This window comes from Cygnus atratus, chromosome 3, assembly GCF_013377495.2.
Source record: "Cygnus atratus isolate AKBS03 ecotype Queensland, Australia chromosome 3, CAtr_DNAZoo_HiC_assembly, whole genome shotgun sequence".
Classification (NCBI taxonomy): domain Eukaryota; kingdom Metazoa; phylum Chordata; class Aves; order Anseriformes; family Anatidae; genus Cygnus; species Cygnus atratus.
Genome location: NC_066364.1, coordinates 77,760,088 through 77,782,370, shown reverse-complemented (window position 1 = coordinate 77,782,370; position 22,283 = coordinate 77,760,088). Strand labels below are relative to the sequence as shown.

At 40.9% G+C, this 22,283-nt stretch overlaps 2 protein-coding genes across 2 annotated transcripts in view; both read right to left on the bottom strand.

Moving 5' to 3' along the window:
- Positions 1-1,432: 1,432 nt before the first annotated feature.
- On the bottom strand, positions 1,433-3,779 carry ACTA1 (actin alpha 1, skeletal muscle). Its single transcript, XM_035538932.2, has 7 exons — positions 3,637-3,779; positions 3,413-3,553; positions 2,982-3,306; positions 2,686-2,847; positions 2,273-2,464; positions 1,971-2,152; positions 1,433-1,846 (listed from the first exon to the last, which is right to left on the bottom strand). Exons 2-7 carry the CDS (start codon positions 3,539-3,541, stop codon positions 1,703-1,705), a joined length of 1,134 nt encoding a protein of 377 aa, XP_035394825.1. The 5' UTR covers positions 3,542-3,553; positions 3,637-3,779; the 3' UTR covers positions 1,433-1,702.
- Positions 3,780-7,722: 3,943 nt separating this feature from the next.
- NUP133 (nucleoporin 133) overlaps positions 7,723-22,283 on the bottom strand; it is a 30,475-nt gene continuing 15,914 nt past the window's right edge. Inside the window, exons 18-26 of the mRNA XM_035539031.2 lie at positions 21,629-21,871; positions 20,320-20,453; positions 18,546-18,704; positions 17,009-17,144; positions 15,107-15,225; positions 13,596-13,676; positions 11,426-11,490; positions 9,020-9,108; positions 7,723-7,973 (exon numbers count right to left, since the gene is read on the bottom strand). Coding sequence (XP_035394924.1) covers positions 7,837-7,973; positions 9,020-9,108; positions 11,426-11,490; positions 13,596-13,676; positions 15,107-15,225; positions 17,009-17,144; positions 18,546-18,704; positions 20,320-20,453; positions 21,629-21,871 — 1,163 coding nt within the window. The 3' untranslated portion in view covers positions 7,723-7,836. The remainder of the gene's footprint in view (positions 7,974-9,019; positions 9,109-11,425; positions 11,491-13,595; positions 13,677-15,106; positions 15,226-17,008; positions 17,145-18,545; positions 18,705-20,319; positions 20,454-21,628; positions 21,872-22,283) is intronic.

The window sequence follows — 22,283 nt, the reverse complement described above, 5'->3', positions numbered from 1 at the left end:
TCAAGTAAACAGAAGCAGGCCCTAAAATCCATCTCATAACACCACTTAAGCCACTCCTGAACCCTCGATCGGGGGTCAAGCGGTGAGGATTTGCCGTGTGGTAAGCAGCTCCCCACGTCCCCGCGCAGCGCTGCCTGCGAGGCACGTGCCGCCACACGCCAGCTTGTAAACACAGCAAGTGCAAGGTCACCGACTGCCTCCCGCTTGTCTTCTGAGAGGCGAATGCCTTCCTGCTTCCCCATCCAGCCCCAGACGCTCCGCTCGGAGCACCGAGGGCTGCTGAGGGGCCTCACAGCCCCAGGTGCCAGAAGGATCAGGCCAGCCCCTCCCTCGGGGCTTTCCTTTGGGATGTGGCTGTACAAGAAAGTGGATTTGCCAGCGGGTCTCGCTTTAATGCAGGCAAAACTGCCAGAATGAAAAAAAGAGCATGTCCTTAATGCAGTCACAGCAGAGCAAAAACATTCCTGGGTTGGAAGTTCAGCTGAAAACCTTCCCTTTTTCCCACACCGTCGTCCCCACAGCCATGAGAATGTGCAGAAACCCCCCCAAATCCAAGCACTGCTCTCCTGCCAGGGCCCTCCAGCCTCTCCAAGGGCCACCTGCTCCTACACACACGTGTGTCCTGGCAGGGAGCTGCACCAAGCCCTGCACCCAGCCAGGCTTTGGGGTGCTTCCCCGAGGGGGCAGCCACAGCTGAGCAGCTGGTGGGAACAACAGGGGGTCTCCAAGCCCCCCAGTGCACCTAGGCAGAAGGCAGACAGGCAGGGGCAGCTCCCCCGGGGCAGGCAAAGGGGAAGCCAAAGCCCCTGGGATCTTCCTCAGGGCTCGCATGGAGCAGGGAAGCCCCCTGGGACGGATCTGGCCCTGGGAGGGGCTGACGTTGCAGGCAGACCCCTGCACACAAGCAGGGGAAGGGCGAGGGTGTCAGGCAGGGTGAGGAAGTGGCCCTGGGTGCCCTCAGCCCCCCGGGGACAGGGTGAGCGCGGGCGGGTTTCCCATAAGCGGAGTGGAAAGCTCTTTATTTAACCTGCACCCGCCACCTGCCCTCAGCCCCAGCCTTGCCTCTGTCCATCACGGCTTGGGGCTGCGCAGGCATGCCTGGGCTACTTCTGCCGCAGGCTGAGCCAAAGAAAATCCTTTGCGAGCCACCGCGGGTGAGGAAAGCTCCAGGTAACCCTTTCCCCCCGGGGCTGGGAGGAGCACGTCGCAGTGCAGTGGGCACCCACCCTGCAGCAGCACGGCGCAGCACGCAGCCACCCCGCGGCCGCTCTCTGCACAACTGAGCTTTTTGTGACCCAAAATGGGGCTGGGGATCCTGCCCCTGCTCGGAGAGCCCCCAGCCCACCGCCCCACGCTCTGCTCCCAACCCTGAGGCGCCACGGCGGCGAGCGATGGAAGAACCCACGCAAATGATGACAAAGAACTGCATTAGGAGTATGACAGAATGACTGATGATTTAATGCTTCTTGAAGTTTTTTGTTTCCTTCCACAGGGCATTGGTTTTAAAAACAAACAAAACGAGGTAAAATAAATTAATTTATGTACACTTTACATACACTGTGTCACATGGAGCTTTGCAGCAACAGTAACCAGAAATTGTTACAAAATAGAAAGTTACATGGCTGGTGCAGGTCCTCAGCAGCCTGGAACCTACAAGGTTGTCATCCTGAGAGTGGTTGGCAAAGTGATCATGTAAACATGTTTAGAAGCATTTACGGTGGACAATGGATGGGCCAGCTTCATCGTATTCCTGCTTTGTGATCCACATCTGCTGGAAGGTGGACAGGGAGGCCAGGATGGAGCCACCGATCCAGACAGAGTACTTGCGCTCAGGGGGGGCGATGATCTAGAAAAAGCCAAAAGAGATGAGATCAGTGCACGTAAATGCTGCAGGTGTCAGGCGCCGCAGGAGGGCAAAAGAAGGCTGTCCCCAGAGACCTGTGCCTGGCTCCGTTACGCTCTGGCCTTACCTTGATCTTCATTGTGCTGGGGGCCAGGGCTGTGATCTCCTTTTGCATGCGGTCAGCAATACCTGGGTACATGGTGGTACCCCCAGACATGACGTTGTTGGCGTACAGGTCCTTCCTGATGTCAATGTCGCACTTCATGATGCTGTTGTAGGTTGTCTCATGGATGCCCGCGGACTCCATGCCTGGGGGCAGGGGAGGGGTGAAGAGCAGGCACAAGTTAAGCGCCAAGCAAGAGCTCTGTGCCAGGACTCAGGAGAGAGGGGGGAGCTGCTGGGGAGGGGAGAAGGAAGGGGCGCACGCACCAATGAAGGAAGGCTGGAAGAGGGTTTCTGGGCAACGGAAACGTTCATTGCCGATGGTGATGACCTGCCCATCAGGCAACTCGTAGCTCTTTTCGAGGGAGGAGGAGGAGGCGGCAGTGGCCATCTCGTTCTCAAAGTCCAGCGCCACATAGCACAGCTTCTCCTTGATGTCACGGACAATCTCACGTTCAGCTGTCAGGGGGGAGCAAAGCCATCAGTGATTGCAATGAAGGGGGAAGCAGAACACTTGCAACTCCTCCACAGGTCTGCTGGGTCTCCAGACCCCTAACCACACGCAAGCGCCCAACAGGGAGCACTCCCATGGCTTGCAATGGGGCAAGAGGCTACAGCATCCCCAGAGGTGCAAGAGCTGGAAATGAAGGAGGACGTTTTTGGGAAGGAGCAGTGCTTACCCGTGGTGACGAAGGAATAGCCACGCTCAGTCAGGATTTTCATCAGGTAGTCAGTGAGGTCGCGGCCGGCCAGATCCAAGCGCATGATGGCATGGGGCAGGGCATACCCTTCATAGATGGGGACGTTGTGTGTCACACCATCGCCGGAGTCCAGCACGATACCTGGCAACACAGAGAAGACACCTGAGACACGGCCCGGGAACAGACTTGTGCCAGGGGCAGAGCTGTTGGCAGCTAGAGGGGACCAGTCCTGGGTGTCCCTGGGGACAAGGGGCCATCGGGGCGCTCGCACTCACCAGTGGTACGGCCGGAGGCATACAAGGACAGCACAGCCTGGATGGCCACGTACATGGCGGGCACGTTGAAGGTCTCAAACATGATCTGGGTCATCTTCTCACGGTTGGCTTTGGGGTTGAGGGGGGCCTCAGTGAGCAGGGTGGGGTGCTCCTCGGGGGCCACACGCAGCTCGTTGTAGAAGGTGTGGTGCCAGATCTTCTCCATGTCGTCCCAGTTTGTGATGATGCCGTGTTCGATGGGGTACTTCAGGGTCAGGATACCTCTCTTGCTCTGGGCTTCGTCTCCTACGTAGGAGTCCTTCTGACCCATACCCACCATGACGCCCTGCGGGGGGAGGAAAAAAGGGGCTCAGCGACCTCTCCACGGGTGGGGTCCAAGCGCAGGGACCCGGGGCCAGCCGGAGGCAGCCCCGCGGGAGCCGGCAGCGTACCTGGTGGCGTGGCCGGCCCACGATGGAGGGGAACACGGCCCTGGGGGCGTCATCCCCGGCGAAGCCGGCCTTCACCAGGCCGGAGCCGTTGTCGCACACGAGCGCGGTGGTCTCGTCCTCGTCGCACATGGCGGGGGCGGGCTGCGGGGCAGGGCGGCGCACGGCTCAGCCTCACGGCGGGGCGAGGGGCTCTGCCGTGCCCTACCGAGCCGGGCTGCTCTTACCTGTGCTGGCTGCGGGCTGTGCGCGTCGGGCGGCTGGCAGAGAGGCCTCCCGCTCCTGGCCGGCTGGCTCGTGGGCCGCCCGCCGGCCCCGCGGCCCTTTTATCGCGGCGGCGCCGGGCGCTGAGGAATGCGGCCCCGGCCGTCGCCATATTTGGGCCTCGGGCCCGGCGCGGCCCCGGCCCGGCGCTGCCCAAAGAAGGCGCTGCTGGACGCGGCCCAGGTGAGCCGGGCCCGGCCGTAAAAGGAGCGGCCGGCGGAGCCCCCCCCTGCCCGGCCCGGCCCGGCCCGGGGCCGAAATAATCCCCCCGGGGACGGGACGGGGCAGGGCAGGGCGGCGGCGCGGAGGTGTGCCCCGGGGGGAGCCGCCTCGGGGCTCTGGGAGCCTGGTGAGGGGGCAGGCAGGAGGAGAGGAAGGTTTGGGGTGGCCGCACGGCGCATAGCGTCGTGTGTTTCACTGATGTGGCTTGGGAAATAACAGTACAGGAGGACGCTACAAGCACCTGAAGAGAAGCCTGGGAGAGCGTGAACCCCGCTGACTGGTCCCAGCAGTGACTGCTGGTGCCCTCGCCCTGTGCCCAGCCATCCCTCGTCGCGCAGCTCACCCTTGTAAAAAGGAGCGCGGTCTCACAGGGAAGGCATCTCTGACTAGGTGAGGGTGCTGTGCGAGCCAGGAGGAACACTTCATCACCGCGTTAAATCAGTATCTAATCAGAGACCGCCTGTGAGACACTTGGGAGACTTTATAAAGTGATTCTTCTCTTCACTGGTGACCAGAATTTAAGGGGAAGGAACACAAGCAGATTTGCAGCCCTGCCAGTGAGTCCGTGCAAATCAAAATTGTGCTCTAAAGGCACAACTGGCCGAGGCAAATCCTTTTAAATCCTTTTAAATTTTAAAATCCTTTTACAATCTAACACAGGGAAGGCAGGAGAGGAGGAAGAAAGAGTAAACCAGAAGTGTTCACACTGCAAGGAGTTGCCTGAAAGTAAGGCATTTCTGGAGTTGATTTCCTCCACTGCGATGCAGAACAAGAAGGGTCAATAGAGAAGCAAGCGGCTTTTCTTTTTCTCCATTTCTGCATCCTCTAGCTTGGCAGCATTCTTTACCTCTGGCTGCTCCCTGTTTCATTCTGCTATACATTTTCATTCACTGTCACGTTACTGTATTAAATTATACTGGGGATAAAAGATGCTGTTCCCTCGTGCTATTTTTCAACTTGCATTATTATTCTTCAGTTCTGTCATCTACAACTGGCAGTACAAAAACCAGAAGCCTGAAAGCACTTAAGGGAATCACAGCCATCAAATTTATTTGCAGAACTGTGAGACTCCCGGCTTCCAAAATACAGTCAGTCATGTTGATTAGGCTGTGAATCTGAAATCAAGTTGTGTTTGTAACAGAAATCCCGCCTAAAACATTAACACTGCTGAAAGATAAACATTCTCAACGGTCCTTCAATGAAAGCTGACGCAAGCCTAAACTTACTCTTTCCCCATGGTCTCTCTTAATTTTCTCTTTACCCAAATACAGTTCACAGCAAAATGGTGACAGTGTTGGACTCACTAAATCAATCTGATTTAGGCTGTAAGTCAGAAAATATTTTAGTTTCCGAAAGAGAGCACAAAGAAAACCACTATCTACAATGAACTAATGAAACCTACCACAAATGGAAATTGATAAACTTTCCTGCAACTCTTATGACCATAGAGGGTAGAAGCATTTCGTACTGTGTGTATTTCCCATCAATGAAAAAGTAACTGTTTAAGAAAGAAGATATACCATATACCACCTTATTCTAACGGAGCTGTCCACACTCCTTCAGCTGTTTTAGTCAAAACCTGCTGTTTCATGTTCCAGCTTTCTTAATTGTTTCCAAGTGTGACAAAACCAGAGCTCCTGCATGACCTTTGATATGCAGTGGTAAATGAAGGCATCCTCCCCACACAGTAATCCAAGACAAGAGTTCTCTATAAGAGTGACTTATTACATAATGAAATGGGGCTATTCCTCCTCGCCATTCCAAATCCCCGTCTTTTCAAGCTCCTTAATACAACAGCGAACCAATTTAACATTCCTAGCACGAGAGAACACTTAACTTCAGTTTAGGCATGGAAGTTATTTTAATGAGGTTTTATTTAAGTAAACTCATTGCCCGTAGCCTTCTGTTTTGGCAATAGACAGATGAAAGGCATTGTACAAATGCCAAATACCTCCTAACCCTGCACTAGAATAAAACATTAATTGTGAAGACTACATGGCTGATTGTTTCCTGAGAACTTGCAGAGTGCTTTTACACCAACCGGAATAAACACATCTCACGAAGGAAGCCAAGAGCTTTGAAGCAGACTGATAGCTACGGGTGAACAGAAACACGTCCTTCTCGAGGAAGCTTTCCTGGGCTTATCCTGTCAGTCCTAACAGAATACAGGCAGCCGACAGTCTAGGAAGGGATAAGATATCCCTGAAGTATTTTACTGCAGACAGTCAATTAAAGAGATTCCGCTTCAAGCAAAACGTGTCTAGTAAAAGTTCAGGTAGAACATATTTCAGCATGGGATGTCAATCATCTGTTACAGTATTCCCTTTCCCTTAAAACGTTACACTTCTCAATAACATGAAACCACCTTTAAAGTGATACTTAAACAAAGATGAGCACTTTTTCTAATGCCTTAAATATCCCACTTCTTTGAAACCACAGCTAGGAGTTGCACCCACGATTCGTTATCAACCACGTAAGACAGCAGAAGAGCAAAGTTTGTTTCTTAGAACAATCTTAGAAGATGACTGCTAATGCATTTCTTTCCCATATTAGTTAGAACCTCTCTAGATAAAGCTATTCTTCCAAACATGTTCAGATTCTCAGCCCAGCTTACTGTATTAGTACAGGGAGGAGGGGAAGCAACGGAAGGGGAGCTGCGCTTTTAAAACTAGAAACTGGATTCTCTTCAACCGATTTAACTTCTGACCTTCTCAGCTGTTGGATCAAGTTGTTGCAGCAGGCATCTGGCCAGAGAAGTAAAACATAAGGGCATGCAACTTGCTCTGCATTCATTCTCTTCATGTTAAGCTACTTGCAAAGGAAAGGTGCAATGTTACAGATTAAAGTAACATTGATTTAGCTTAAAAATTAAAATCTGCTACCACCCAGAATAACTAAAATGGATTTATTTATTTTGTCTTCCCACATTAGAGATAACTGGGACAATGTGGTGTTATTAAAAAAAGAAAAAAAGGAGACTATCAGTAGCATCAGCTAGTAAAGAACAAGTCGCCAAGTAAGGACGATCATGCTGGACTCTCACTTCCATTAACTGCTCTCTAGGTTTCTTGACAGCCTAGACTCAAGCAGTTACAGTGAATGACTGCCCGGTGAGCTCTTAAATCTCATTTTTAAGATGTGCTCTAGACATCCATATAGTTTATAGTTATATATAATTATAGATATGGTTTATATGAAAGCTACAGACATAAAATAAACTTGCTTTTTCAAAACACTGTAAAAAGTATTATAAAATATAAAATCAGGTATATTAGAAGAATGGTATTCTTACTGGAACAGGGGAATTCCTACGAGAACTGTGCTTTATGGCTGTCACTGACAAGCTGAGTGACTAATGACAAGCTAAAGATTTCCTTACAGTAATCTTTAATGCAAAATTGAAATTACCTACTTTCTACAGCAGAAAGTGTATATCCACACACTGCACAATACAAAAAGAGTGTTGAGAATAGAGCTATTCTATATAATTGTTTCTTTAGCAAGCTATACAATCATTCAGCGTTAATGTTTTCAGTATGTTCTCTGAACTGAAACCACAGCCCCTGTGAAGCGAGAGCAAGAGTTAACTCCTGCTTCGGTGGGTTCCACATTTCACCCCACGTGTCTGTGTATCTGACTGTCAGGTAGGACTCACACTAATGAAGATATAAAATGAAATAGCAAGTTTACAAGATGTATGGATATAAAATGAAATAGCAAGTTTACAAGATGTATGGAAAATGAAAACTTTATTTTTCTTTTGCCTGAAAATGCACCCCTGCGTCTCCTGACTGAAGTGTCGATGTTTATAAATTTAAGACCAAGTATATTACTCTCCATAGCCTTTATTACAAAGTTTTAGGAAAATAACAGAATGTAAAAAAAAGTAGACATGAATTCAACAGGACTTTAGAAAAAAATATTTTTAAAAGTGTCAATCATCATGCTTGCCCCTGAATGTAGAGTTCATAGTTTGCCTTTAACACAAACGCGAAGTAAGGATTATTTTTCAAGTGGTCAAGTTCATTTGCTTGCAGGAAGTCCTTCACCTCTGGTAAATATTCACTTAGCTGAACTCCTACAACACAAAACCTTAAATTACCAAACTGATAGAAGTACTTTGCATTGGCATTTTAAGATCATTTTAAGTAAACACCCACTTCTGCCTTTTTTGGGATTGGGAGGATCAAATTCTACTATGCACATAAAGAAATGAAATAACAATTAGGTATCTTGTAAAACTGAGTCCAAAAAATACTTCCTGCTCAAACAGAGCTCCCCAATGATTTTATCCCTAAATTCATTATTAAACCTAAAATTCTTAAACATGAAATCTACATCATTACCTATCATGTCACAAAGGAAATAAAAGATCAGTCATATAATAAATACTTCCAGTTATCAGTTGCAACACTTCAGCCTAAGCTGTGAAAATCTCACAAGAAGGGTAGGAATTGATAGGATTGAACTGTTCTGAAGAACTTAATTTTTGTATTTCTGATGTGGTGCCTTCTCGAATCTCGAAAGAGGGCATTTGTAGTAGTATTAAAATCTGATTTTTTTTTTTTTAAACTTTAAGTTGCTTATTCCTTGTCCTCCCTGCCATTCCCTCCCCAAAGCTGTAACTTCTATGACCATAGCTTCCTATGGGCATTTTTAGCTTAGTGAGAGTCATGGTGGTATCAATTTTGATTTTGCTTTTTGGAAGAAAAACATAAAAAGCATTTGAGCTAAAATATTTCACACTCTTCTGAATGACAGATGATTAAATATTAATCCTTTATCTTACAGAAGATATGCATTTGACTCCAGAAGACCTGCTTTACTATGCAATCAAAAAACATGCAAAATCTGACAGCTGCCCTACTAAGCCAATAATTTGAGGGCACTGAAATTGTAACCAATAAATTAGCTCATCTCTTTCACGTCCCCAGCATTTCATAGAGAGAGAGTTATAATCATATGGGAATTAGTTATCTAGTGGAATGCACATGGAGGCTTGTATTACTCTAAGAATTCACTTATGCTACTTTTCTTATATATTAGTGTTCATTTTAAGTAGTTTTTGAAACACCAAATTTCAAGAAGTTAATCTTTTCAAGTTCACATTTAAGTACACTTTACCTTCTTTCAATAGTTTTTGTAATATTTTCACAAATATACTATCTTTAGATGCTTCAATTGGATCATCTCTACCTTCTGAGCTGGACCATCTGCAAGTCAAAGAATAATTTGCTAAGAGAATTGCATAGGTAAAAAACAAATGCAAATAAGAAAAAATATACAGGAAATCCAGTGAGTTACCAAAGGTGATTATGTTCACACAACTGTTATGTACTTGGCTATACCTCAGAGCAAGAGGTTTCTTTATCCTGAGTTAGTTATTCTTTATTCCAAGAGTAAGACTGTAATAACTGCACTACTATAACAGAGTCTAGTTAGGAGGACAATGGAAATGCTTACCACCTTCTGAATCATAAACACAAACATTATTTCTTTGATAAAACCACAAGCATTACCCATCAAGACAAAAATTAACTATTCTCAGTAATTACTGATTGAGATGAAAGTAGGGATTTATCTTCTGGTAGAATAAACCAAGAGCAGGAAATTTGCTAATATGTTTGAAAATTAGAGGAAAAAAATATCTAATACAAGTTGCAGTCCTGTAACAGTGCACAAAAATTCAAGTTGAGTTTCATTTGTGATTAAATGCGAAAAACTTATGAATACAAGTCTCATCTGCAGTAAGAAAGCTCTAAACATTTTTCTAAGAGAAATGTTATTTTAAGGGACACTTCCATTTTTACAGAGCTCTATGCATAGCAAGCAGCTTTAAGTCAACATCGACCTAACTTCCTTTGCTGGGGTTCTGACCTTTCAGTTGTTAAAATTACCTGTTTTGTGTGTTAAACCGCCACACAAGAACATCCACGTCAATTCCTAAACTAACATGGATTTCCTTTGGCTAATAGGATGTGGTTCAGATCTGGACCTGTCTCCCAGAAACTCTTACTGCCAAATCCTCCGTACTTCACTGAAACCAGTTTTACCCTGGATGTCACTGTAACTCCAAAATTTCTAGATCTTCATCATTAAATCTACTGGGAAGAGCCTGAGGGAGGGAGGCAGTGAAGGGGAAAGGGGTGGTGATGGTTTCCTTCTCCTAGGCACAGAGAAGGAGAGATAATGAGAGCCCTACCAGAATGGCAGGAACATGTTCAACCAAGGCCCTCTATTCTACCCGAGAAGCTCACCACCATTTGTAGTTGTTATGGTAGCAAACAGATGCTACCCTTAAAAGGTAGGTTCTGTAATATGTCAAATACTTCATTTCACATACTGATGAAAATTAAAAGTACCTCTTTTGAAACAGCGACTGACCTCTTTGTAAACCTTTGTGAGCCTTGCTGGACAGGAAACTCAACTGGGAGATCACGCTTCCCAAACACTAACTAGTACAAAGTGATCTCAAATTGTACCTGTTTAGCTAGAGGAGCAGGCAACATGTTGTCAGCACTGTACATAATTTGAATAGTTTAAATATTGCATCCGAATCTCTGTTCTTGGTTCAGGGTAGACAGGACACAAACCAATTACTGGCTTGGTGCCATGCAGGGATTCTAGATACCTGTCTTGAAATCAACAGGAAAGGAAGAAAACAGAATAGCATGAACCTGTTTCTGCATATATTTGTGTTGTGTGTGACAATAAACTCCTAGCTGCATGACTAAGTTATTTGCTACAGACAATTGTCCCTTGGAATCTATCCTATGTATATGTGTGAATGTAAATGGTGCTTATTTCCATGCCCATCACAAATAGCTTGGTGCATTTGGAATGTATCCTCTCCTCATCTTTTCTTCCTAAGAACACGGACAGAAGTTAGTAAAGCTGGATAACTTCTGGAAATTAGTAAAGACGGGGAGGGAATACCATTTGAGTTATTTACCCTGCGAAAGAACAGTAGCATTGTTTAATGACAAGATTTTTCTGACCAGTTGGATTCAGCCTGTATTCAGTGTTGGAGACCCATAAGAGTGTCTTTTAAGCCACCGGGGTTTTGATCTCTTAGAGTTAAGAATGCAGTTTAATATAAAAAAGTCATGAAATTGTCGAAGTGGTTCAGCAGTCAAAAATAAGTGAAATAAAAGTTTGTAGGAGTGATATCTGCACATGTTGCTCTTAAAAAGCTTCATCTTGAGATGCTTCAAAGGGGAAGAAAAGTTTCAGCATTGATCGCTGCTTTTACCTTCGCAAAGGGTTCAAGAATGAGAGCTGTATAGCTACATCTCTGCTTCTCGGGTGTTGAAAATGCATAGGAGGTTGCCAGTGAGTTAAGCTAAGTACTATAAAATTTTTTTAAATGGAGGTTTCCACACACTTTCTGACCAGTTACTTCATACTTTATAAACTTCACACTATGAAATTCAATCTTTTCAATGAGCTGAAGAACAGTACAGCAATGTGTAATTCTGGAAAAGCTATGTCACAAATACTCCTGGTAATTTTTATTCATATTGCACTTACCCATCTCTTCGGAGAGCCATGCAGAGAATTTTAAGTTTCAGATCATTTACATCCACTTCCTCTTCCTTCACATCATGTAAGGAAAAAAGAGAGGTAATTTTAAAATTTGTTTAAAAAGTAATCACTGTGTCATACAGATTACACCAATCAGTTAGATTCTTCAAGTATTGAACTTTTTTTTTTTTTAAACACCTCCTGTTTTAACAGATGAGCTGATGGTACTGTTGAACCACTCAAGACAGTTCATTTCCATTTGAAGACATGGCTCAGGCTTTCTACATCCCCACACAATCACTGAAGACCAACTACCTCAGTTTGAAAAAAGGGTATATTCTAAAGCACAAACAACTACCAGTATGTAAAACAGTTTATTCCAGGCAAGTTTTATTTTAACATTTGTTAAATGGTGACTGAACTCAAGGCTCTTTTCTTGGTGTGGCCAAGCTAGCTGATGTGCATTAGCATACACAATTAAGGACATGTATTTTACGAATACATTAACAAATGTCTTCAAAAAATATACACTTGTCTTGGAAAGGTCAGTCCTTTCTTTGCAGAGAAACTTTGAGATAACTGGTGTCAGAGACCCTTTTAAGATTTAATGACAGAAGAGACTATGTATTTTTTTTCACCTCCCAGTGTCCTAAAGCATCACAGCTACTTTAAATTCCCCTCATAGAGCTATGATCTCTTGCCTTTAAAAGCCTGGAAGCAAGAGGATGGGCCTTGTCTTTAAACTTTTGCTGGAGAAAAGCTAGGAAAACTGGTGAACACATATGCGTTCTTAAAGTGCTGTGAACTGCCCTTGTTTGGTTTGGTTATCCGTAATGGATACCCTACATTTAGCTGAGCTTAGATTTGCAGAGATGAGTTAAGCCATCATTTGCTGAATGGTTCTACCTAAGTTAAGAGACTTAAATATCAGAGCAAAAAAAAAAATTTTGAGATCTCATCTTCCTTTTTCCTTCTTCAAAGACAAAAAAAGCCAATATAGTTGTCTCTGTCTCGATGTTGGTGAAACGGGGAGACAAATTCAAGGGGAAAATTAATTTGAAAGACTGAACCAAAATGAGTTTACTCAGACTTATTTTACTGCAAAAAATTTTTTTAATTATTTAATGCAAAATTCGGATTCTACTTTGTAAAATTGAAGGGAGAAGTCAGAAAATCACACTGAATTTTCTTTTTAAACTAAAAAGCAACTCAATGTAAATGACAAAGCAGTAATACTCCACGCTACAAAATACGGTGTAGTTGTGAACGCAAATAAACAGATTCATATATAAATAAATAAATACTAGTTAATAAACAGTAAATAAATGTTACTCAAAAGAAAATTCCATTTAAAAAATAAATTAAAAGCAGCTAAAAAAAAATCAAAGTTAGAGATATTTATAGTCATCAAACCAAAATTACTGAAGGCCAACAAAATGGAACAATAGTTTTGTAAACACTAATAAAAGGAGTTTGTTTTTTTTTCTACTTGGATTCCTTCTACCCAGACAAACATGAACTGGGATAATCTGAAAAAAGCTCTCATTTTCAGTTACCAAGGAATACATTCCAACTGATCCATAAGAGAAATCTGAACTAGTTTACTGAAATAATACAGCCGCTGCTTTTTAGTGAAGGTTGCTTTTAATTCTGGTTTGATGTTTCTCAGAAGCTGATTTATTCATGCTTACTGGAAAGTTTCTCCTGGCAAGTTACCAGATCATACAGCGAGATGCAGTGAGCACTTCGAGCTTAGGATAACAAATCTGTGGTTCAGTGCTATTTATGCGTTAAAAAGTTGGTGTCCTTTATTCCGCCTTATCTCATAAACCATCAGAGAAACTGCCACTAGGGATGATGCATGAACTGAACAACTGAAAACAGATAATTTTTGTCCTGTTTGCAGGAAGCCTGTAGGGAAGCAAGGCTCTAAAAAAGAAACTAGACTATAAATGGGAACTGAAGATGAGGAGTGTAATTTTTCTTCAATGATCTAAACCACACTTGGCATTAAGTCTCCAGTGACTTAAAAACAAACCAAAAAACACATTAGGGACTATTTTTAACTACCGTACACTAAGCCAATATATTCTCAACTAACTACAGATGCAACATTCTCGCTTAAATGATCAAAAAAAAGTCTCTGGATTAGAAACTCTTCGAAACCTTTTCCTACCTCATCAATATATTCCAGTAGATCAAGTGCTTTCTTGAAGTCATACTCGTTGGCCCTTCTGTTCTCATCACATATGTACATCTACGACATGAAAGATTAACGTAGAGAATTATTTTTAGCCTACAAACTAATGTAACTGATATCACAAACAACTCATTGTGGGAAGACCACCATGTATTTTCCACTTACATGACCTTCTCATGAAAATATGCCTCGATTCAATTGCAAGTATTTTTATAGTAAGGAATATACTTAAGGTTTTAGAGCAGCATTCCACATACATGACAATGGTCTGTGGACAAATGACATTGGATATAAGGCTGCTAGGTTTCAAATTTAAGTACCATTTAAGGCTGTAACATTCCTGGACTACTGTAGCTAGAGCTCAGCTCCACAAATAAAATGAGCTCTCAGAATTATTTTGACAAAGCTCGAAGCAGTACATAAGCACACGTACTGCCTTTCACCTTTTACAAACAGGTAAGTTTGCTATCCACATTTCATTCACCCCCCTTCCCATAAACAACGTTCTAAATTAGTACTTAAAAGCAAAACTAATATTAATGCACTGTTTGTTTACACTTCCTAAGTTTCATTCTGGCATTGCAAGAAGCAAGTAAGAACATGGGTTTGACAGAGAGAATTCAGAAGGAACACTGGCACGGTGCCAGCACTTGTCAAACGATGACACTTCTTACTCTTCTGTAATCCCACAGTCAGCTTCACTTAAAGACAGAGGTAACGACTTCAGAATCTACTGACACTTCACATTTTTCTAAGAAAATGGGGAAAATTCTAACAGGTGCAATACCAGCTCCTAATTTTCCACAAGATTACAGAAAATTAACGACTTGCTAAATTAACAGACAAGGCATGGTTGGTTTTACACCATATTGTTGCTATTCAACAAATATTTTTGTATGCATCACTGGATGATAAAATAAAGCTACTGGTTCCTGGCTCCCACCAGAAAGGAGTGTGGAGGAGCAGTCAGCTCTATTGATGCCAGAATTGGAACAAGTTGCTTTTTTTGTTGCTGTTGTTCATTGTTTTTAAAGACAAAGACTGTGGGTGCTCTTTCTCACTTCCAGCCCTTTCCATTTCTAGACTGTAGCATCTTTCTCAATTAAGTTGTTATTATTTGTTCCCTCTGCCTTTCAAATTTTGCCCTGCTGAGGATGTGACAGAAGGTAAAAATTATCTCATTTCCAAAAACTGGTTTAGACCAGTAAGACAGCTTCTGGCACTGATTTATCTGCTGCTTCTCCTAGCAGCACTCAAAAACACACGTGCAACAAGGAAATTCCGAACTAAAAAAGATATTTTGAAATTTGCTATAGGTAAACAAAATAAACAAAGCAAAGGTAAACAATTTCATACGTCAGATCTTTAAGTGGTTAGCAAGTCAAATAAGACATAAAAACAGCTGTGATCTAGTTTATTTTATAACACTGGAGTAGAAAATATACTGCAACTTTATCTGTGTAATGGAGAAGACAGGAGATACTTACATCAATGAGCTGAGATGCAGACAGCACTGGCATATCATTGAGGTTCAACTGTTTCTCTAACAGTAACTGTTCAGGGAGCGTCTCCTGATGTAACAGAAAGCGTTCCTGTTCCGATATTTCTTGTAGTCATTTAAGGAAATAAATGTTTCATGTTATTAAAATGTAGTAATAAAGTCTATGGCACAGCAATAACTGCCAAGTTACAATATTTTTCAGGTCTACAAATATTTCTTATGAAGCATTTTATTTGGATACTTCTATGTTGCTTAAGCACAGAAATACTTCTACTGCACTACTGTCATCCCAATGAACTAGTTGTTATTTTCCAGTCAGGTTCCCAGTGTAAAGCTGACTGATAGCTTTTTTTTTCCCCCTCCTCAAAACCAGAAAACAGATACATCGGATTGGAGGGATGCTATGGCACTAGGCAGGAAAGCAAGCTGGCTGTGATTTCGGAGAGTCACATTCTGGCTGAAGATCTGTGCAATGGAGTTGCTGCATCCCATGAATTATTCCTTTCTGAATTGTTTTATTTTCCAGTACAGCCTGAAACCTATTAGGCTGAAACAGAATCAACACAGAGTAACTTCACCCACAGCATGCAAACTCCAACCCCAGTTCCATTGCATGGTAAAAATGTGAAAATAATTCTAAAGGAGTATTTTATCTGTTCAAGTGGATGAGCAGAACATGGCAGAAATAATTACTCTTTCTTTATAAATGCAAAGCCTATACACAAAGAGCATAAATTTAAAAAGCTATGCCCTCTGTCATACAGAAGTGTGTACCAGAATAAAGTCCACACCAAATTTTGATAGTCACTCTTGAAATAAAGCTTTACTTTCCCCAGTTTTCTAAGGTTTTTCTATTTAAAGATGAGATTGTTCACATCAGCATTGGCATATATTTTGAAGTTGCATTCATAGAGATTAGATGCAATGTTTTATAATTTAGAAATCAAGCAATAAATTATTACAATCTAAAAATAAATTTGTAACACCTACTTAGCTGTCAATTATTCTAAGCCTTTTTCAACAAGATCTCATTCAAGAATTGTACCTAACATACGTAGATAAACATGCAGATTAATAGAAGCAAACTTGAAATAATCTTCAGTAATATTTTAAAGCTTCCCCCTGGTGGCCAGTATTAGTTTAACCATTAGCGTAGGATATATGCTTTTTCACAAACTCACAGCAGGAAAGGGGTATTTTCAAGCATGACAATGAGGGCAGAGCAGTGGAACTGCTGTACTTGGTAATAAAGCAGAACAGGTATTCCCAATTTTTCCATTAATATCTTTTCAGTTAGATCATAATGAAACACTGCCACTAACCATGCTAGAAAGTACTGAGGAAGCACTACCTGATCACAGATTTATGTATTTGTGGGTACACTATCACAATATAACATATATACACCATTTCCTTAGAGCCTAAGAGTCTCAGGACTTGAGTGGAATTCAAAATTGATAACTATTCACTAATTAGGCTTTAAGAAGTTGATTTATTTTTACCTTGCATGTGAAATATAAAATGCAGCTTCATAAAAAATGTTGTGAACGGTTTAGAAGTTTCAGCTGCTTCTGAACTGTCTAATGACTTAAAAAAAAGAACTTTGCAGCCTGCTGTTTATGCTAATAGCATGTTATTAGGAAAAGTGAAAAGGTGAAAGTTCCCAATGTCATAGTCCTAACACACAGGGGACGGTGAATACTGGGGTTACTGCCTTATGCTGCTTTCCTCACCATTCCCACCATGAGCAAAGTCATCAGCCCAATGTATCCTTACCACATTGGGCTAGAGCCCTCATGCTCAGAAAATGAACTATTCACAAAAATGTGGCTTTAATTCAGTAACTTCATTAATCTGTTCTTCACCTTACTCTGTTTTTATTTCTTACCTTCTATTTTTTCTTGCAGTATTTCTTCTGAGAAGTCAGATGCCAGTGCAGCTAATTTGCTCAAGCCAAGAAGTGTTTTCTTCTTTGCAAAATACCTGGTCTCCATGTTTGCTAAAGTCTGCAACGTTCTGTGAGCCTGAAATTAATAAACACATTAGAGATCAGTTGCAGAAGTTAACATCAGAAAGTTAACAGGCAAGAAGGATTTAACTTGAACTGCAGTCTCAGCTATTTATGATTTGTAGTACTGTAACGTGTTATTTCTTAGAAGTCTTGAAGAACTTGCAAATTAGAATTCTGCATTACACTATTTAGGAAGACATATAGGTCTCTCTTTCTGTAATACCCCTCAAAACTATCTTATAATTAAAGATAAGTTGCAACTTCACATACTGTTCCTCTGGGATTTTATTGAAGACTTCGCTATAAAAACCAGGCAAATGCACCTTGACGGAACAGCTTTGCACGCAGATTATTTATTTGTTAATTCAGGAATTTGGCATACATCTAACTATTTTTCAACCACTGTAGTAACCCAACAGATGCGCAAAAATTTACTTGTATGTCTGACAAAGGAACAATACATTTCTGAGCACCTACTCAGAAATGAGCAATCCAGACTGAATTACTTCTATTCTAGAATCCCCCTCCTTCGTAGTGCTTTGCTATAAAAGAAACTCAGTCTACACCAACAGAGTAAGTAATAGATTCCCAAACACTTCAGTTACTTGTATTATTATATCAAGATTCCTTTCTGACCAAATATTTCTTGTTTTCCTATTTATTTATTTTTAAATGGATATATGATTCTCAACCTATAATTTATAATAGGATGTTACCATCCTTTGCATATTTAATAAATGTGCATATGAATTGGAAGAAGCCATTTTTCTTTAGATTGTTTATTTGCAAAAGTGAAAAGTATTCATAAATCTAGCAGAAGGAAGACTGCCCAACAAGAAGTAGGAGGAGAACTGGACAGATTACAAGGCTACAAAAAAAACAAGTTCAAAACCAAAACAACATTAATCTATCCACATACACATTAACTCCTCTAAAAATAAACTGCTTTCAAATTATGAATATACATGAAGCACTTTTTTTTTCCTTACTTTTTACTTTTGTGATACCTCAAAATTTCTCTGCTTTCACTAAGTTAGCTTTGAAATACAAATTTTAGTTTCCCCCTTGCTGGATCATCTGAAAATGTTACTGATATTCAACATAAACTCCCAGAACAGCAGGGTGGTGATCACTCAGCCAAATAAATCTCCCTTGATACAAAGTATCAGTCATCTACATGGGCCTAATTTCCATTACACGATGCAGCGGCTTATATGATACACCAGATGGTGCCTGGAGGGGTGCTTTCGGTACTCCATTAATAATCTGTGACATTTCTCCCCTCGTTCACCTAGTTAAGCACCATTCTTTTGTTCATGAATTAGGTAACCTGCATACTTGAACATATACCTGACACAGCGGTTAGAAGTTTTACCATACGATGTTTCAGTTTGGTGGTATTAAGAAAGCCTACCTTTTGCAAATCCTGACTATTGATTTCGTGTAACCAACTCAGATGTTCATGTGCTTGCAAAAAACTGGCCAGCTGTCCATGCTGAGCAATAGGCTGGGATAACAGCTTCCCTCGCTTCCCTTTTTCTAAATACCAGCGAAACAGGAAATCTGAAAAATTCTGAATAGGAAAACAAACAGATTATAAAAGTTACCTTTAAATATTTTGTTTGTCTTAAAAGGCAAAATACTTCACAGAATGTAATTGGTAAGAACATGGGTTAACTTGCTTAAAAAAAAAAAAAAAATACTGTTGATGTAAAAGGAGTTAAGTCCTGTTAGAAACACAATCTTTAAAGAATTCATCCGCTATGGATGCTGATACATGCATCCAAGTTTGTCCTTAAATGGAAATGAAGGAAATGCCAAACAAATTCTTTGGTAACCCACAAGATTGAAAATAGGTATCACCTCACCCACAAGTTCAAACTAATATCTTCGCCTGTTCCTTTCCACCACTCAGAACTCCGTGCTAACTACTTCGTTTCATACTTGAAAGTTTATTTTTCTATCACTGTTTTGAAACATTCCCTCCTATCTCAAGCTGAACCTGCAACCTTATTTCCCCTAGTCATTGTTCGAAAAAATAAATCTTGTTTTGTAACCAAAAACATCCCTCAAAACTATTTTATCCTCAAGAACTTCAGTGTGAAATAACTAATCAGGATTTATGTTTATGATTTAATTTAGACTTTTCAGAATAATCTTGGAATAATGCTAAGCTTTAATTGCATTAACAGTTAAAAAAAAAAGTCTGAAGACTTTATCTATTGATCTATTCTGCTCTATGTTTGTCATGTTAACCTCTTTTCAGAAAGCTTTTTTTAAGTAAAAAAAAACAAAACAAAACATAAAAAACCCACACCACCACCAGTATTTGAGACAACTAATGAGAACAAATGGAAAATTCTTCAGCAGTTTGTGTATTTCATTCTTGCGACTAAAAATATTTACTTTCATTTCTGTCCGCTACTGATACTTTAAATTGTTCTTATTAAACACCCTTTTTGTACTCTCTTCATTACGAAACTTAATGAGCATTCTTCATTCCACAGCTGTTATGGAAAGCTAAACAAAATTGAGCTCACTGATTCTCAAATTTGGAAACCTTTTTCCCCAACCCCCCTGACCTCAAGTAGTCTCTTTGCCTTTTTCCTTCCATTTTCCAAATTTTCAGTACATGTAAAAATGTTTACACTGAATTTTGACAGATATTGGAAAAATTGCCCAACAAGCATCTGACAAGACGACAAAAAAGAACACAGCGACACTTCTGCTTCCTACTCTTCTCAACTCCTCTATTTATACATTTAACAATCTCCTCTCCTCTTTTGGAAATTATCCCTAAATTCGTATTACATTAGTTTAATAAAACAACATTGACTACAATACTTCAGCAAGCAAGTTACAAAATGCTGAAAGACGTCAAGAGTGAGACAGTGCAAGTGATGCACAAAGGTCCCATAAAACCCTCTTGTCTATCCAGCTAACATCCATATTTCTGTTGACTTTATTTTATTTATTTATTTATTTACAAGCTCAGGTTAAATACTGCATTAAGTTCTGCAAGATGAATCTTGGTCCTAATTTTCCACATTTCATTCTGTACGTGTATGTAAATACACACACTAAAAGAAAATTATTATTATTATTTTTTTTTTTTTTTTGCAAAACTTCAGGTGCAAACTTACCAAACACTATCTAAAGGAAACATGGAAAAAAAAAAAAAGAGGTACCTGATCTGCAAACTGACTCATATAACGTTGTAATCTGGCCTGGTTGTCTGTCTGCTCACACATTTGCACCAGGATATCAAAGTCACAGTACTTCTCTGCTAAAGCAGCTGCCATCTGATACTGTCCCAGGGAAACTAAGTAACCAAGAAGAAAAAGAAGTTATATCACACATGCTCATCTTCAGCTGTTACAGGATGTCTGCGTAAAATGAAAACAAAATTCAGGTGTTCACATCAAAGAGGTACTTCGTACATACCCTACACACATGCAAGTTTACATACCTACCACCTCTGCCCACAGTACAAGGGGAGAGAAGCTTAAAATACAAAATGACCTGTATACTCCCCGTTTTCTCTGAAAGATAGCATGTATCTGTTATTTGTGCTTCTTTAGGGGTAGAAGTCCACAAGTGACTTAATATCTGTATTAATAACCATTTAATTACACAAAGCAAAAAAGGAGCTGGCAAAAGCTTTCGATAACAGATAGAACAACTAAAGACCATGGGATCTGTATTCAAAATATATTGTTTGAACTTTCTTTTTGGTTCTGTTAAATACATTTTAATCTTATTATGTTCAGTCCGTAGTTTGTATTTCCTCTCAAACAAAACTGAGTATTCCGTTAACTTATGTATTTGCAAACTAACATAGCCCATGAATGTCAGTAAAACTGAGACAGTTAACAGATTTTTCTTGAAGTTTAAATATGTTAAGAGTCAGTGATTATTAGACTGTCTTATTTATAGTGTATCATTCATTATTAGTTAAAAAAAAGTTTAAGTTTACTAAAGTACATTTTCTTCGAGTTATTTCCACTCAACAAGGGGGGCTTTGCTGTCAGTTACTCATTAAAGACTTGACCACATCTGACATGTTTAACAGGCTTGACTACATAATCAAGATTCTAAAGTTAACATTTTTTCTGATAAACACTAAACAAAGTTTCAGATGTTTATAATTTTTTTCCAACTATCAACAATATAAACATTCAAAAGCCTATTATATTTTCAGTCATCTAGCACAGAACATAAATCCTGCCAGAAAAATGTAACAAGTCAGCAGAGTTAAAAAATTAAAGCAGCGATGCTTTATTAGAGGCATGCAGAATTCCATACAAGATTGCATCCATGCCCGATCTGTTTTACAAAAATCCCATTAAATCAGAAAAACTAGTCATTAATACTCTGAAGGCAAACGTGAAACAAATTGAATTCATACACAAACACCACTTACTCTGTTAGGTTTGCATCATTTCCTCACGAAATGGAACATTTAATCCTTGCATTAAAGGAAAACAAACTACTTACGGAGAGGAGACAAGAGTTCTGATCTTTTCTGCACATACTCCATTTCCAAATTGCTGTATCTCTCTTGATCAGCAGGTCGGTCCACAGATTTCAGCTGAGAAACATAGCCATCTAGAAAACAATCCAGCAGTGCCACCAACTGTTCAGCCACAATGCTACGTAAGTTACTGTCCACCTGAGGATACACCATCTTCAGAATGATCCCATGCTGGCGTGTTATTGCTGAACGTAGGCTGCTAGACGCTTGGAAAGAAAACACAGTAAATATTAAAACAACTATCTCACCATCAAAGGAATCCATGCTGAAGTATAAAAAAGTTACTAGTTACAATTAAAAAGAAAAATAAAAGCTAATAAGCATCTTAAGGTCAAAATCAGAACAATATTAGAAAAATCCCACAAGTCACATACTCCCATCTTCCTTCTAATATTAAATTTCACCAAAATAATCAAAAAAGAAACGAAACCACTCCCCAAACTACAGAGATCTATACCATCAGCATCAGCTATTCTGAAGAAAAAAATCACTTGCATGACCTCCGGGGCAAAGCAGAGAATACACATAAAAAACAATTCAACTTCCATAACCCACTTGAAATCCACAGATGTGGTCATCAAGACAAACATGCATCCTGCTTTTCAAAAGATTTTGATA